Source organism: Oreochromis aureus, linkage group 2 (assembly GCF_013358895.1).
Source record: "Oreochromis aureus strain Israel breed Guangdong linkage group 2, ZZ_aureus, whole genome shotgun sequence".
Taxonomy (NCBI): domain Eukaryota; kingdom Metazoa; phylum Chordata; class Actinopteri; order Cichliformes; family Cichlidae; genus Oreochromis; species Oreochromis aureus.
In genome coordinates this window covers 18,684,340-18,701,233 of record NC_052943.1, presented here as the reverse complement: position 1 = coordinate 18,701,233, position 16,894 = coordinate 18,684,340, and the positions used below count along the sequence as shown (strand labels likewise).

Sequence of the window (16,894 nt, the reverse complement as noted above, 5' to 3'; positions counted from 1 at the left end):
CCGACGTGGGGCAGGACTCTCCCGCCGCGATATCCTTGCTTCTGTCCGGGGCATTAACCTCTGGAGTCCCGCTAGCGTTAGCCTCGCCGGAGTCCATGGCCTCACTGCTAGCTGATGAGTCCTTGCTAGCCCTCGACTTCGTAAAGTCCGACAATTTAGCTTGGAGAGATTTGTTCCGCCCTTGACTGACTTTCTTCTGTGACACCGGCATAACCCTAAGTTAATTTGTCGAAATAGGGGTGATTCACCTACTCAAGTACAATATTTTAGCAGGATTTTGCCAACAGGGTAGCAGAGCAGGTTAATGCATGTCCGCTCAGCTCGCCGCCATACTGGAAGTCCCACTGCATTTATTTAATATAATATTTTTCTACTGAAGTAATACATGACGTTTTGGTGATTTGGAAGATATACTTCACAAAACTAAAAGTGGCCAAACATATTAATATCAACTAAATATGAATATTACTATTTCTTAAGTTGTGTGTTTTTTTTAAATAAAAATGTACACACCAGCTATGTCATTCAGTCTTACGAGTTCCTCCGTCATGTCTCGCATTTTTTTTTTTTTAATTTATTAAGGTTTCATTTTAAAAACTCGAGACATGAAAGGTGTTTGCTTTTAGTGGCATCTAAAGTCCCCTCCAAAAATCAACAAGACAAGAAAAACGTTTTTCTCTGAATCAGAGTCTGCACATCTAAGCTAGCTTCATGGCCAGATGTCATCAGTCAGAAATACCGTTCAAACGTCCGGCTCGACTGTGTCACGCCTGCGTATTGTACCTGCTTAATTTGGGCTATGTCCACACGTACCCGGGTATTTTTAAAAACGCAGATTTTTCTATGCGTTTGCACCTTTAAATCCACACGTAAGCGGCGTTTTCGGTCACTGAAAACGGAGATTTCTAAAAACTCCGGCCAGGGTGGATATTTTCTAAAACTCCGTTTTTGCATTTACGTGTGGACGAGAAAAACGGAGAAAACGCAGTGTCAAAGGTGTGCGCCTTTTTTGACGTCACACTGTGCGCCACGTATTTGTTTCGGTGAAATGAATTTCTACAATACTGTTAATTGTACTCTCTGCAGTGTTTAAATGCTTATATATACACACACAGTTACTGTCCCTCCACACATACGACTCGGTTCTGCTTCTATGCCCCAGCTTTGTTTACTATTTCCCACCGAGGCTTCTAGACTTCTGATTGGCCAACATTTCCACACGGTTAGGAATATAGCGCCACCTGCTGCTTTGGCATGTTCCTAGCAGCGTTTTCCTTCATTTCTGCCTTTACGTGTGGACGGGATTATTTTTTAAAACAAAAACGGAAAATCTCCGTTTTCAAAAATACCCGTGTACGTGTGGACATAGCCTTGGACTGTTTTCAAAGTATCTGAAAAAATTAAAAACAAAACAAAACAAAATTGTGCATTTCAATGGGCATTATCTGAGCATGCGCAGAATTACGCACATCTTTCCTTTGATCGAACTGAAAGGATCAAAGGATCAAAGAGCGCTGACGTCACGTTCGCGGCCACAAAAGTCCATAAATACCCCCTCTTCACCTTTGCAAACACAGTTTCACTTGGAGCATTTTCAGAAACACTGAGTTGTTTTTGCAAACCAGGAACCTTTCAGAACCGGACTATTTTTACATTGAAGTAAGCAAACGCTTTTTTTTCTTCTCGACACTTTGCCTTAAGCTTTTAAAGAAATGTCACACGAAACATTCAATAATTCATTGTCTGACAGACAGTTTCGAGAGGAATCACACAGACTGTGTGGGTTGGTGGAGGGAGAAATACCTGACCCTATACAGCTTCAAGACAAAATTAAAGAACTCCAGTTGGAGTTGAGCACCATAAAGCTCAAAAAGAATTATTACCAAAACAATTACTATCGCTTAAGAGATGAGCGTGAACACAGGTGTAAAGACGTGCAGGAAGAATCTCTCCTTGAGCAGAACAGCAGCATTGCTGCTCAGTTGTCCCAGATGGAAAGTGAGAGAAACGAACAAAAGAAAGAGAACGCAAATCTCAAGAAAGCCTTAGAGAGTCTTGAGTACCAAGTGGGAGAAGCTCATCATAAAACAACAAAAAAAGATGAGATAATAGATAAACAGAATAGGGAAATAGTACAAAAGCTGGAACAGATAGTTGAACTGAAAAAAGAAATATGTATTCTTCAGCGTAGGGTGAGACATGCTCTGGACGAAAAGCAGTCACAGGTGGAATCTCTGGAGGTTAAACTCCAGGAACAGGTTCAAACCATTCAGACGATGCACAATGACTTTGTGGAAAAGGAAGAATCTCTCCTTGAGCAGAACAGCAGCATTCCTGTTCAGTTGTCCCAGATTGAAAGTGAGAAGAATGAACAAAAGAAAGAGATCGCAAATCTCAAGAAAACTTTAGAGAGTCTTGAGTGCCAAGTGGGAGAAGCTCGTCATAAAACAACAGAAAAGGATGAGATAATAGAAAAACAGAATAGGAAAATAGTACAAAACCAGGAACTGATAGTTGAGCTGAAAAAAGAAATATGTATTCTTCAGCGTAAGGTGAGACAGGCTCTGGACGAAAAGAAGTCACAGGTGGAATCTGTGGAGGCTAAATTCCAGGAACAGGTTCAAACCATTCAGACGATGCAGCATGACTTTCAGGAAATGGAAGAATCTCTCCTTGAGCAGAACAGCAGCATTGCTGCTCAGTTGTCCCAGATTGAAAGTGAGAGGAATGAACAAGAGAAAGAGATCGCAAATCTCAAGAAAGCCTTAGAGAGTCTTGAGTACCAAGTGGGAGAAGCTCATCATAAAACAAAAAAAGATGAGATAATAGATAAACAGAATAGGGAAATAGTACAAAAGCTGGAACAGATAGTTGAGCTGAAAAAAGAAATATGTATTCTTCAGCGTAGGGTGAGACATGCTCTGGACGAAAAGCAGTCACAGGTGGAATCTCTGGAGGCTAAACTCCAGGAACAGGTTCAAACCATTCAGATGATGCACAATGACTTTCAGGAAAAGGAAGAATCTCTCCTTGAGCAGAACAGCAGCATTGCTGTTCAGTTGTCCCAGATTGAAAGTGAGAGGAATGAACAAAAGAAAGAGATCACAAATCTCAAGAAAACTTTAGAGAGTCTTGAGTGCCAAGTGGGAGAAGCTCATATTGAAAGAACAAAAAAGGATGAGATAATAGAAAATCAGATTAGGGAAATAGTACAAAAGCAGGAACTGATAGTTGAGCTGAAAAAAGAAATATGTATTCTTCAGCATAAGGTGAGACAGGCTCTGGACGAAAAGAAGTCACAGGTGGAATCTGTGGAGGCTAAATTCCAGGAACAGGTTCAAACCATTCAGACGATGCAGCATGACTTTCAGGAAATGGAAGAATCTCTCCTTGAGCAGAACAGCAGCATTGCTGCTCAGCTGTCCCAGACTGAAAGTGAGAGGAATGAACAAGAGAAAGAGATCGCAAATCTCAAGAAAACTGTAGAGAGTCTTGAGTGCCAAGTGGGAGAAGCTCATATTGAAAGAAGAAAAAAGGATGAGATAATAGAAAATCAGATTAGGGAAATACTGCAGAATCAGGAACGGATAGTTGAGCTTGAGGAACACATTGAAAGCATGAAACAGTTTGGTGCAGATCTTAAGAATCAGCTGAATGAACATCTGCTGGCTGAGAATTATGCCCTTAAAGAAAATGAAGAAATCCTCACCAAAAAGAATGAAACCCTCAGTGCTGAGTTAGCCCTGCTCCAGACAATCACTGAGAAAAAACACGAAGAGTTAAAAAATCTTACACAGCAAATATTTAGGCTGGAGAATGCGGTTAAAGACATCGAAAATGTAAAACGAGCTCAACTGGAATCTGTGAAGGCAAGATCACAGGCAGAGATTAAAACCATTCAGATGTCTCTGCATGAGCTTCAGCAAAAGGAAGAGTTTCTCCTTGAGCAGAACAGCAGCATTGATGCTGAGAGGAATGAACTAAAGAAAGAGAACACAATTCTCAGGAAAGGTTTAGAAAATCTTGAGTACCAAGTGAGGACGACAGAAAATCTGACACAACAAATGTTTACACTTGAGGAAATAATCAAAAAGCAGAACTGCAAAATTGTGCACATGCAGGACCTAATAGATGAACTTTCTGAACATCTAGAAGTGAAGAGAAAGATCAATGAAAATCTCAAGGATCAGCTGAGAAGGGAGGAGGAGGAAAAAAATTATATTGCTGCGCACAATTTTGGAGACAGTTGTCAGATCACTGATGAACCTCTGCAGCTGGAGAATCTTGCTCCTGAACCTGAGGACCTTGATTCTCCTGTGTCAGAACCATCTCCTGATGTGGTTCTGACACAGGAGAATCTTGCTCCTGAACCTGAGGAGCTTGATTCTCCTGTCTCAGAATCACCTCCTGACGTGGTTCCGACTAGTAGTTCATGGCGTCACGGTGCCAGACGCCTACTTAAAGTAGGTTTAGGTCTTGCCGCAGCAGGCATTGTTATTCCTGCTGCTTATTGGGCCTTTTCAATGTTTAACAACTGTTCCCCATATGACTCTGTCTATGGTGGCCTTGAGCCATATTGCTACCTTGGTCATGGATCAGTTCCCCTTTAAAGACTAGTAATGATGGACTGCTTTTCATCCACAGTCCAGAAAACCATATGTTGTTCATGTTAGACAACATGAGCAACATTTAGCTAACTTGTGCTCTCATTTTTCTTTTCTTTTGCCTCTCACCCCCCAACCAGTCGAGACAGATGGCTGCCCCTTCCTGAGCCTGGTTCTGTCAAAGGTTTCTTCCTGTTTAAAGGGAGTTTTTCCTTTCCACCGTGCCTAGTGCTTGCTCACAGGGGATCATTTGATTGTTGGGGTTTAATTTGCTTGAACTAAAAAACTTCAAAACTTGAAGTCTTTTAGTTCAAGCAAATTAAACCCCAACTTCAAGTTTTGAAGTTTTTTAAAGTTCAGGTGAGGGGTTCACATAGTAGGGAGCACTACAAAAGCTACAAATTTAAAAAAAATAAAAAAAAAATAATAAAAAACAATTTTTGAAAAACATCTCTTACGGCTCTGTTTATTTACTTAAATGAACACTTATTTTTTGTCATAGAAGAATATATAGTGTCCAAAGTATCTGATAATTTCAAAATTAGCACTGCACTGCATGAGATAAACTGTGGCACGGACGGCTGTCGGCCTGGTGAGGGAGAGTTCCTCTTCAACCTCCAAACTGAACCCAGTTTGTTACTTGCAGCATCGCAAATTTAGACACAGCAATTTCTTAGAGTTTAGTTTAAGTCCTGAAATGACATCTCCTTACCAGCATAGAAACATCCCACCAAGCATTCACAATCATTACATTGTATGTACACTGTATGTGAAAAGAAAAAAGAAGAAAAACAGAAACCTAAATAAGAAATGCTGCTACACAGTAGAAGGTTGTTGACAGTAGCAAGCTACAGGGCTCTCAATATTTAAGCATAAGTATACATTTAAGTATAGTGACATAGGTAAGTTGATGGAAGTTTCAGGTCACCTCCTTCAGCTTGCTGGTGTTCTTGTCTGGATTGCCTGGCCTTAATCATTTGCTTAGTTGACAACAAGTTAACAAGTTAGTGGGTCACCTGAGACACGCTTTGTCTAATTAATTGCAGTATTTTGACTTTCTCAGTGAGAGACGAGAGGCTGCTATAAGTGGGTTTGATAACAAGGTCCCGGGGTTACAAACTGCAGTTTCATCACCAATCCCACCCTTTTAAGAGAAAGTGACTCAAAGTGACTTCTGTCACACTCTATGAAGACCCTGTGCTTATCATAGGAAATATGTTACTGGTCAAAAGGGCTATCACAATTGTGCAACCAGAGATACCGAACGAGGGGTTTTATTCCACCTACTTCTTGGTTTCCAAAAGAAAAGACAATTCTCAAAGATCTATGCTGGATTTAAGGAGGATGAGTAGGTAAGTGAAAGTTTTGCCATTTTGGATACGTCATACCATCACTCCAGGAGAGTGGTTCACCTCAGTAGTGTTCAATGACGCTTAAGGTTTCTGCATTTCACCTTTGGGGAAGGGTACATCAGTTTGCTATCCTCCCCTTCGCCCTGTCCCTTGCCCGTTCAACCCTCCAAGACCCAAAGGTTGTAATTTGTCACTATATAAATAAAACTCAATTGCAATTGAATTAACTTGTGAATAATTTATAGAGTTTTAAATATTCTAATATAGTGGATGCATGTCAATGCACACTAAGTGTACAAAGTACTGTGTCTGACATTACCTCTGAGATGGTGCCATGGAGTCAGTAACTTGTAAAAAAATTGCATAGATAACAAAACTGGAATCATATAAATACGGTTACACCAGCACAATAATGTGAGTTAACTGTTATTGTTTTAACTAGATTTTACATGAATAAAATCAAGGTTAAGTTTGCTTTTAAATCTTAGTAATGGTAGTTTCAAATGATTTTCAACGCACTGATAAATGATCCAGAAGTGGAGGAGTCATCACGGTATAATGAGAATGGAGATGTCACTTCTAGAGGAGGACATCTGACTTAAGCCTAATGAACCACGTGCCATTCCTTCTTAAAATTTCATCACAGTAGTTCATTAAAGAAAAAAGGAGAGAGAGAGAGAGAGGAAAAACAAACAAACAAAGAAAACGGTTGGACCCAATGACTGTAGAAATGTTTAAAGTATGGGAGAAACTAGTGGGTATACAGTAACAGTGCGCTGAACTCACTCTCATGTTTAAAAAGAACAATTTGAGGTGATCTGAGCTTTGTGAGATGGTGCGTTACCCTGCTGGAAGCAGCCACACTGTGGTCCGCACCAGCACTCAGCAGACCATGGTGTTACAAAATTGTGCAAGGTAACAGTTTGCACAAACTCTGTCAAATGACAAGTAAAATATAAACTATTTTGACCACTTTTTCCCTTTGAATGCATAAAAATGAATAACATTTACAACACATCTGCTATATCCTGAACATTCAACACATCTACACAGGCATTTGAAGAAGGACATTAAACTTCCATGGAAGTCACATGAACTGTTAATTTAGACTTCATCATTATGCAATGCATACTCTGCTGCATCTAACCCCAAACCAGTAACCAGGCAAAAGTACAGAACACAATGTCCCTGGTAACTGAAGAGCAGTGAAATGGGGCTTGTGTGTGTGTATTTGTGTTTTAATACATGGTGGTGAAGCATCTTTGTTAAGACCAAAAGGGTTACTTTGGATATTTAGAAGTCTGCTTAAACTCAAAATGATAAATATTTAGATGTCTGGATTTAGAGATCTATACATTTCTAAGAGAAATTTTCGCAGCCAAGCAACTATTCTAAAGTATGTGTGATGACACTGCAGTGCATCAATCTGTGACCAGCTGCAGCTTTACAGGTAAGGAAACCATTTCACAGAACCAGACTTCTAAATGTCCAAACTAATTCTTTAACATTAACGGGAAACATATGCACATTTAAAAAACCCCAACAAAAAACAAAACAAATCAAGAACTCCAAGGATGTCGTCTGACTTCCTGAGGAAGGCCAGTGGGCTGAAATACATCTTTTTTTTTTAAAAAAAAACTTGATCCCATCCAAAGAGCATCTCTGACCAGAAGTAGTGAATCCAACAAGCGCTCCTTTACAAGCCCTTTCACTGTAACCTCATTGGCATATATATGTATGTATATGTATATACATACATACATGTATATATATATACACATACATACATACACACACACACACATATATATATATACACACACACATATATATATATATATATATATACACACACACACACATATATATATATATATATATATATATGTATGTGTGTGTGTGTGTGTGTGTGTGTGTGTGTGTGTGTGTATATATATATATATGTGTATATATATACATATATATATATACACACATATATATGTACGTATATATATACATATATATATATATATATACATATATATATATATATATATATATATATATATATATATATATATATTATATATATACGCTTTATCAAAAAGAAGCTACATTAATCTTAAAAGTAGACAATGTATGTGTCCTGAATCAAAACAGGGATCTGGTTCTACGGAGGAGGGGCCTGAAAGCTGAAGGCTGAAGGCTCCGCCTCCCATTCTACTTTAATTACCCCGGGAATCACAATTAAGGACACAGTCCTTAACACACAGGGTTGATACAGTACTATGAGGTCCTTTAGATAGGTGGGGCCTGATCATTCAAGACTTTGTATGTGATTAGAAGGATTTTAAATTTAGATTCTGGATTTAACAGGAGCCAATGAAGAGAAACCAGGGATCTTCGTAAGACTGCACTCCTCTGGTCAGAGACAGAGATATTGTGAATGCCTTGACAATGCCTTTTATTAAAACTGGGACCACTTTGGACTTACTTTCCACATCTGCTTCAGTTCCTTCAGCCCGGCTGAGAGGCGGTGTGTTTATAATGCAGACCCAAGTGCAGACACGGAAGAGACAGAGCAGAAAAGACCAGCCATTTATTTAGCTGAAAAACATGAATACAAAACAAGACAAAAATGAACAGGGGAAATGAACTGGGAAAAATAGACTGTGATGACCATGACAAAACAGACAATGAACAGGATTCAGAGCAAGAGCATGCAAGGAACTATGAGAATAAACATGAAACATGAGCATGACCTGAACAGAATCATGAAGTACCTGAAAACTTGACATAACATGAAGGGAGGAAAACAGACACACCGACACTGAATAGAGGAAGACAGAGGACTTAAATACACAGATGGGTAATGAGGGAAATGGAAACACCTGGGGAAACACAGCTGACACAAATGAACATGACGCTACAGGGGAAGCAAAACTAAACACACTGAACAGTAGCTGTGTCCAAATTCATGAGCTGCATCCTCCTGAGGACCCGGCCTTCATGGTCTACGTGGGCTGGGTCCTCAGAAGGTCGGGTAGGCCGGAAGTAAACTGCTGGGGAAATTGGACGGTCTAGCCTTCTGATTTGCGTCACCGCTGTCTCGGTGGAGTTTAATAAACTCGGCCGTCTGCTCCTTGCTATCTAAAAGATAACAGGACACTTGTGTAAATTCTCGACCATCTCACACTTCTGTTTAATCAGTTTTCTGTTTGACGTTTATTCAGCTGTGTGAAAACCAAGGAGGAACCCACCCGGGGGATTAATAAAGTTTTATTTTATCTAATCTAATCTAATAATTTAAATCTCAGCCAAACTGATTTACTCACAAACAAATAAAACACCGAAAAAAGCCAAACAATAACATTTTTAGGTTGTCTAAGTGACTTATATATTACGTTTAACCTGAGTAGCAAAAGTCCGCGGTGATCTGAAAATGATGTGCCGGGAGTTGTGCTGTTCTCGGCGGCTTCAGTGAGCCCTCGAGCTCTCAGCTAGCTATCGAGCTGGTGGGTAACAGACGTCTCCGAAAACGTCGAAGCACTTTTGCAAATATGCGATATCTTGATAAACCGAGCAGATATTTGAAGTTTACACACCCACATTCTCGCCTGAAAATATGTTAAAAGTTTATTTTGTGACCCAGAAAGATTAATAAGAGTAATTTTAAAACTTAGTAGCGGCCGCCATTGCCGGAAACTGGAGTTTGGCTGGCCAGCGCTATGAATTCTGGGATATGGTGGGCCGCGAAGGACACACCCGGCCCATCCTTCAAATTTGGGGAAAAGGAGGACGCATTTGTCGGCTGCATTCGGAGGAGTCTACGAATTTGGACAGCCTTCGGCGCGTCGCTGTGACGTAATCGGTCTACAAATGCGTCTTCAGGAGGATGCAGCCCATGAATTTGGACACAGCGATTGAAACACTAGACCTTACAAAATAAAGCAGGAAACATGGAGAGACATAGACTTGACAACATGAGCTTGGAACATGGAACACAGGGAGAACCAACATAGACAGGGAGGCATAGAAGAAACATAAACCAGACTAAAAACTCACCAAGACAAACTAATAATAATACTAGAATTTAGCATTATCTCATAAGTAATCCAAAATAACTCAATTACACCCTTAACTTAAGAATAACACACGAATTTAACATTATTTTAACAAAGGAAATCAACAACACAAAATGAGCTTGAAATCGCTGGGTCACACACCCAGTCCCTGACTACCCTGGTATTTCTTCGTTTTCTATACTCTTTCTCTGATGTTACTGTCACAACTGCAGTCTTCTGCTACTTGTCGTCTGCAGCTACCAGTAGGTGCTTGTCTGTCTGGAAGTTGGAATCCCACCGGACCTTAGCTCTGTTGTTTTCAACCACCTTTGAAGATGACTCCATCGAGACGTGGGTGGTCCACAGTCTTCCCAGCCCAAGCTAGATTCTGTTAAAGCTATTAAAGCACCAAAACCAAAATGAAACCAGTGCAGGACTCCATACTTGAAATTTGAAAAATATCACAATGTCTTTAACTCTAAACTGAAAAGGACTCAAACAAATATTTCCTTTCAGCAATGAGTGGGAAAAACACACTTCAAATGTCTGCACAAATATTTTTATTTGTAGTGAAGGTGAAACTTTGATGAAAACAACACTGAATGATTTCATTTAGTCTTTAATGGTATAAGCAAAGCAACCGAGACACAAAATATTTGAATCTTCATATTTCATAAGCAGGCTTATAAAAGTATTTCAATAAATATTTTCTTACACTCACTTTTGCTGTTTATATTTCAATGAACATGTTTCTATCTCACCTAATCAATGAAAAGTGATGAATGTTGATCACTGGCTTCATTCCCTGTTCTGTTAAACCAAAGAAACTGATATAAACATTTTACTATAATCCACAACACTGTGTGCTGCAGTGAGGGGGAAAAATACATATTATCTCTTCATATTATTGATTTATGGCACCAAGCTACTACAGCAGATGTGGAGGGATCATGTTTTACACATCAAAGCTTGTTGTTTCTCAGAAGCTTTGGGGAAAAAATAATGAGAAAAGGGTCATGATCTCATAATAAATTCTAGTAGTCTAGTACTTGCATTTTTATGTGTGTCTGTATTCTTCTCCAAAGAACATGCACTTAAACTCTCAGTTTATGAGTAGAGAAGTTAAACAAATCGTAACTGCAGAATTGCAGCTTTTCTGCAGATGATCCTCATGCCCTTCACGACTTAAAAAATATTAATACAACAAAACCTTCTACCAGCACTAAAAACATTTAACCTCCTCTATGAACCCTTTTAACTTGCATTCAGCTTGTAAAAAATGTGCAAACTGAATACACGTATTGTCATATTTTGTGATTATGAATCACCATATTGCTAAAAGTAAATGTTAATTTTAAATAGAAAGCAGAAAGATAATGTATCTTAGCCCTTCTGGCAAGTTCAGTTTGATCATTTCAATCAGCCATAAGGAGGTGCTCTACTTAGAATCGTAGTACTCAGAAAGTCCTGCAGCAAAGGCACATAGTTAAGATTCTGAATAGGACCGAGATAAGAGATGAGAAAGCCAAAGTGCAAGCGAGAGACAAATAAAGGTGAGATGCAAGATTTCTCCTCACTGAGTTAATCATGTGAACAGATGAGACCAGCTTGGACCTATCTTGGAGACACACTGGCAAAACAGAGCTGACAAATATGGCAACTGGAAGATGAGGGAAGCGATTACGAGCATGGCAAAGAATAAGGCCTTAGCACGCTGAAATCTCTTAATGTTCTTGGATGGCGATAATAAGTCACGCTTTGGAACTCCATGCATGTCTATGTGCATGCCTAACAAGCCTAGCAATGTGTCACCTCTGCCTTATCAGTCTGCCATTCATTTGTGGATCAAGTCTGTACGCATGCACATTTAAGCATTTACATTAATATGCATGGACGTGTGTGAATGCTTAGTAATGTATGAACCGACTCACCCCTGGCTCACCCATTTCACCTTTTCAGATGAAAGGTATTTATTTGGAAGGGTGAAATAAAGCTACAAAGAGAGAAAGGATGAGGCGTGAGTTCCCTTTGATCATAAACAGTAAGGGACCGCCTATGTTGAAAGTGTTGTTGTTTGCTTTCCAATTTAATTTAGGGGAAAAGACCTTGTGCCGGTAAGCTCTGTCTGCTGTAAGCTTGACAGACTCTAGTCACTGGGAGTCTAATGCCTGGAAAAGTAGCAAAGTGGAAAAGTCTTTAAAAACCTCTTTAGGTAAGAACAGGAGAAATGTGAGGCTGATTTCATTTTCAGTACAGATGAGGTGAATATAACTTCTGAAGCTCAAAATCTGTGATTCTGTAATCTCAGCATGGAAGTTTGTCATCTAAAGGTGACAAATTGCACATACACACATACTAATCCTGAAATAGTATATGTTAGATGGGCAGGGATAGCTCAATAGGTAGAGTAGCTGCCCCACGATTGGAAGGTCGTGGGTTCGACTCTACTGAACGGCTACCCTGAGGTACCCCTGACCAAGGTACCATCCCTACACACTGCTACCCAGGCGTTGCATTAGTGGCTGCCCACTGCTTCACTAGGTGAATGGGTTAAATGCAGAGGAGTAATTTCCCTACGGGGACTAACACATGCACATTATTATTATGTAGAAAAAGGACATTTTTTGTACCGATGTTCTCATCCTTAAAGACAGATCAAGTTTTTTTCCCATGTGACATGGTTCATAGGTCATTTAATAACCTTAAATTACAATTCTAATTTGAATCAAAGTGACAGTGAATGGAGTGTGTCCAAAAGCACATTACCTGTGCTGCATATTAATGAGGACAGACTGCTTCAAGGGAAGCTCGTGTCTTATGGCAGTTTATGTCGATGCATGGTTACGAGGCTAAGTTTTAATGAAATAGCTCTGCAAGAAAATGCATCTTTCATGTGTGTTGATTGCCTTTTACATGACGTGATGCCAGCTGTCTCAGAATGTCTTGTCTATCTTAATTAAAGAGAAAATATAAAAAGGTAGTAGACAGGATTCCCTTTTATGGTTACATTTTTGCACGCACAATTTTTAGTCATCTCAAGTCTCTCTCTCTCTCTCTCTCTCTCTCTCTCTCTCTCTCTCTCCTCTCTCTCTCTTTGCTTGTTTGAGATGGATTAATAAAATAAGGTTTTGTGCTGTTCCTGCACTCTGACATCTTTCTGCAGAACTGGCAGAATGTAAAACCTCCCTTTTCATTAAGAGTCAAAATGGTTTCTTTGACAGTCGGTGTCAAAAACATGCAAGAGGTCTATTAATAAGTGATTGGAGAAGCACGCTGGAGGGGTAACCTCAGCGAAGCTTTAACCTTAATGGTCATCTTTTCATGAATTTTTCAATTCCTCATTAAGGTTGCATCCATTAAATGTGCATTTGTTTCAACTCTACACTGTCAAACAAATGACAAATACGCAAAGGTTATGAAACCGCTGCATATCCGCAGACTACATTTGCAAAGAGAGCTAGAGACAGATGAGCAATTTTGATAAATGCAGCCTCAGGCAAAACTAGGAGCCATTTGTTGTTGCCTGAAGCCATAGAGCTGTGTAAAAACATAACTTTATACTCAGTGCAAATCAGTAGTGTTAGGAAACCCGTGGAGACTGAATGAAATCCTCATTTTTTTCTGTGTTGTGTAAAGGAGCTAAGGATTAAAGTATAAGAACGCCACAAGAAACGGTGTCAATATGTAATGCTCAGCATTGTGCTTGGCAAAGTTTCTCACCATATGAGGGAAAAAAAACATTTCCGCAGGGTATAAATTAAGTGACCTCATTTTTCCCCTTCACGTCCCAGCCTAAATGTTGTTTCTCCTGTACTCCCCATATTGTGATGTAAATGAGATGCATATTTGGCTCATCTTGCTCTGCTGAAGTGGAAAGGTAACTATTTGCATTATGTTTGCAGGGTGTAGTGCTCGCCACATTACTTTATTCCATTAACGCACATCTTCATGCACAGCAACACTTTATCTGAGCTAATTGGTCTAAAGCAAACCAAAGCTTGGACGACTTGCGAGTCGTGTCTGTGTGCAACTCATACTGCCCATCCTAATCTAGTCTGACTCATAAGGCGTGCACTTTGCTCTTGTTTTGTTGTTTTCTCCCCCATTTTTCTGCTCCATGTGTTACTCTGTGGAAAATACTTCAGGTCAATCAAATATAATGAATATGCTCAGTGTTCTAACATAGTCTATGAACCCAATTAATTCGATTTTTGAGACAGCAAGGTATAATTTCACTCTTCAATTTCTTCTGCACCATTGTATCACTGACATTGCATTATTTTGTTTTCGGGATGGACAATTTATTCCTTTTTCTTCAAATCAGTTGTAAAAATGGATTTAAGATTTATTTAAATTTTAGAGTAAAGACGTGCTTTACTTAAAAAAAAACCCTGAAAAACTTTCAACTCATGCAAATGATCTTATTTTTAAGCAATCTAGAGGTGATGTAAGTGATTTCCTCTCCCTCCGTGTGGGGAACAAAGTGATAGGAGTTATCACCTAAAGGTGTAAGGAATTAATTGGTAGATGCAAGGTGTAATAAACGGGATTCAGTGTTTTATAAATAGTAAGTCAAATTATAAGGACTGAGTATGGCTGAACTTGTGTTATTGGAAGACACTGGAAACCTGAATCAATGCTTTGCCTATAAATCTTGTTGGATTATGTTGGGATTCCTTGTTATTTGTGAATAAACCATCAAGTGTGATCTGTCCTAATATACCGCTATCCTGCTATCCTTATGCTGTTATGGCTTCATTGTATTGTATCGTATTGTATTGAAAAAAATGTATTGTACCACTCTCTCAATGCGCTTTCAGATGATATATTACTCGATATAGTTTCTTGGAATTATTTTTTCAAGGTCAGCTTTAACAGGCAAATTTGACTATTAACAGTGAAGGACAAGGTCAAATGCTTAGCCAACCTAGATGATAATGGTTCCCATGGGCTAGTGCTTTGAACTTTGAAGAGTCAAAAGTTTAAAAAATTGAGGGTAAGATAAAATTTTCACTTAGTTTCGCATCTGGGGAGACCTTGACCTGATTTTTAGCAAAGTTTAATCTGCTCGAGCCGTAATCGATATCTTCCATCACACAAAATTTGAAAATGATATGTCAAAAACTGTGCACACTAGAATGCTAACAAACAGACAGACAGACAGACAAATGGAATTGATTACATACTCTGAGTCATGACGTGTATATGCACATAATTAATGAAAATGATCATAAAAATTATTCCATGGTAACAATGGTTAATAACCATTAAAAATAATATTGTTATTTTAATATGATGATGAAAATAAAATGAAACAGATGTATATGACACATTTTATATGGTTAGTAAATATCGTGAAGTGCATCTAAAACATTATTTGGATGGCTATTATAAAGTTGAAATACAGCTGTTCACAGCATTTACTGAGCATGTTGAAAAATGATGCTTAAGGGTACCAAATGTGACGGTGACTGCCTCTGAGACCTGTCTCACTGTTGTAATGGCAGGTGCATCTTGGCACCATTGCCAAAGGGCACCTTGTTCTCTGGAACGTCAGTTTCTTGGAAAAAACTGCAGTATTTGACACCCTGGGGCTGAGGCGGGGCTCAATGACTTAGTAATGAAGGTTTTGTTTCAAAACAATTAACATTTTGAAATCATTAACCAATATATAATATAGTATAAAAATGTAATGGATGCTGATTTCATCAATATAACATTTTTTTATCATATCTTATCAGCTATGATACAATACACGCTGAGTAAAATACATGTAAAAACACAGACGAGGCAATAATGTGAATGGGGTAATCTGAACTAAAACAAAACAACATTTAACAAAGTTGTAATTTAAAAGATGTCCAATTTGTAGTCAGAGCTTGTGCACTGACAATCTCTGTTGTACACAGAGTGCAAAGTAGTAGCTGAGCTGACACTCAGATATGTGTGAACTACTATCTTTCATGCTTGAGAAGACCTTACATATCAATTACAGGACTCTTCATTTGGATGAAAACAAAGTAGATGCTTAGATAGCACCTCATCAAGGCAAACCAGCAACATAAATCATAACTTCTTCATTTCACACTCTGTTTCCTGAAACACTTAGGTACCCATCTAAATAAACAAATATGACAAAATATGGCACCGCTTGGGTGAATAACATTTCACAGTGCCTGGAACCAGAAGGCATCATACTGAGCGAAACGGCAGGGAAAACTGAGTTGGACTTGGCAAAACCATGGTTGCTGAAGTGGCTGGTTTGTTCCTACTCACCGTAGCAGTGTGAGACATCTCTCTGGCACTGCCTTCTTCTGAATTCAAGCCAAGCCCTCCTGCCTGTTACCGAGGTACAACAAGGTTGCAGCTGCAGAGCACTTTAAAAAGAAAATCTAAATGCCTGCTGATACATTGGAACCTGTGGTATGCTGCGCGCTTGTTCACTTCATGTGTTTTGGTGTCAAACGATCTTGCGGGTTTGCTGTTTCTACTGTGACCTGTAGAAGTCTCTGCATTGAGACTTCTGCCCATCTACAGGAGCTGTCCAGCTGTCTGTCAAAGATTTAACTGTTGAATTTAACGTCTATATTTATACTGTCTCCAAGTTGGACTGACCTCAGGGCTCAAACAACCAACAAAAGGGCAGCAGATAATAGCCATGATGATGGTGTAATTATTTGCCCTTCTTGATTGCTCTATTAATGTTTCTGTACATGAATTGGGGAGTTAAATCTCTGAAAATTCCCCACCACATACAGTGCTATACACAGATTACAGTATCACCTGAAACCAGAAACAAGTGAGACAAGCCAAACTGGAGCAAAGCTCTCACTTTTCTTAATATGCACAAACCCGGGCCGGAGGTGCATCTAGGATGAATAACATGTTAATC

The 16,894-nt window shown here is 39.2% G+C and overlaps 1 protein-coding gene across 1 annotated transcript; it reads left to right on the top strand.

Moving 5' to 3' along the window:
• Nucleotides 1–1,424: 1,424 nt before the first annotated feature.
• LOC120432834 (myosin-J heavy chain-like) lies at nucleotides 1,425–4,610 on the top strand. Its single transcript, XM_039598079.1, has 2 exons — nucleotides 1,425–1,659; nucleotides 1,751–4,610. Exon 2 carries the CDS (start codon nucleotides 1,992–1,994, stop codon nucleotides 4,608–4,610), a length of 2,619 nt encoding a protein of 872 aa, XP_039454013.1. The 5' UTR covers nucleotides 1,425–1,659; nucleotides 1,751–1,991.
• The last annotated feature ends 12,284 nt before the right edge of the window (nucleotides 4,611–16,894 follow it).

Excerpts from the sequence above, each read along its gene's own strand:
- LOC120432834 (XM_039598079.1), top strand. The coding sequence starts at position 1,992 with ATGGAAAGTGAGAGAAACGAACAAAAGAAAGAGAACGCAAATCTCAAG.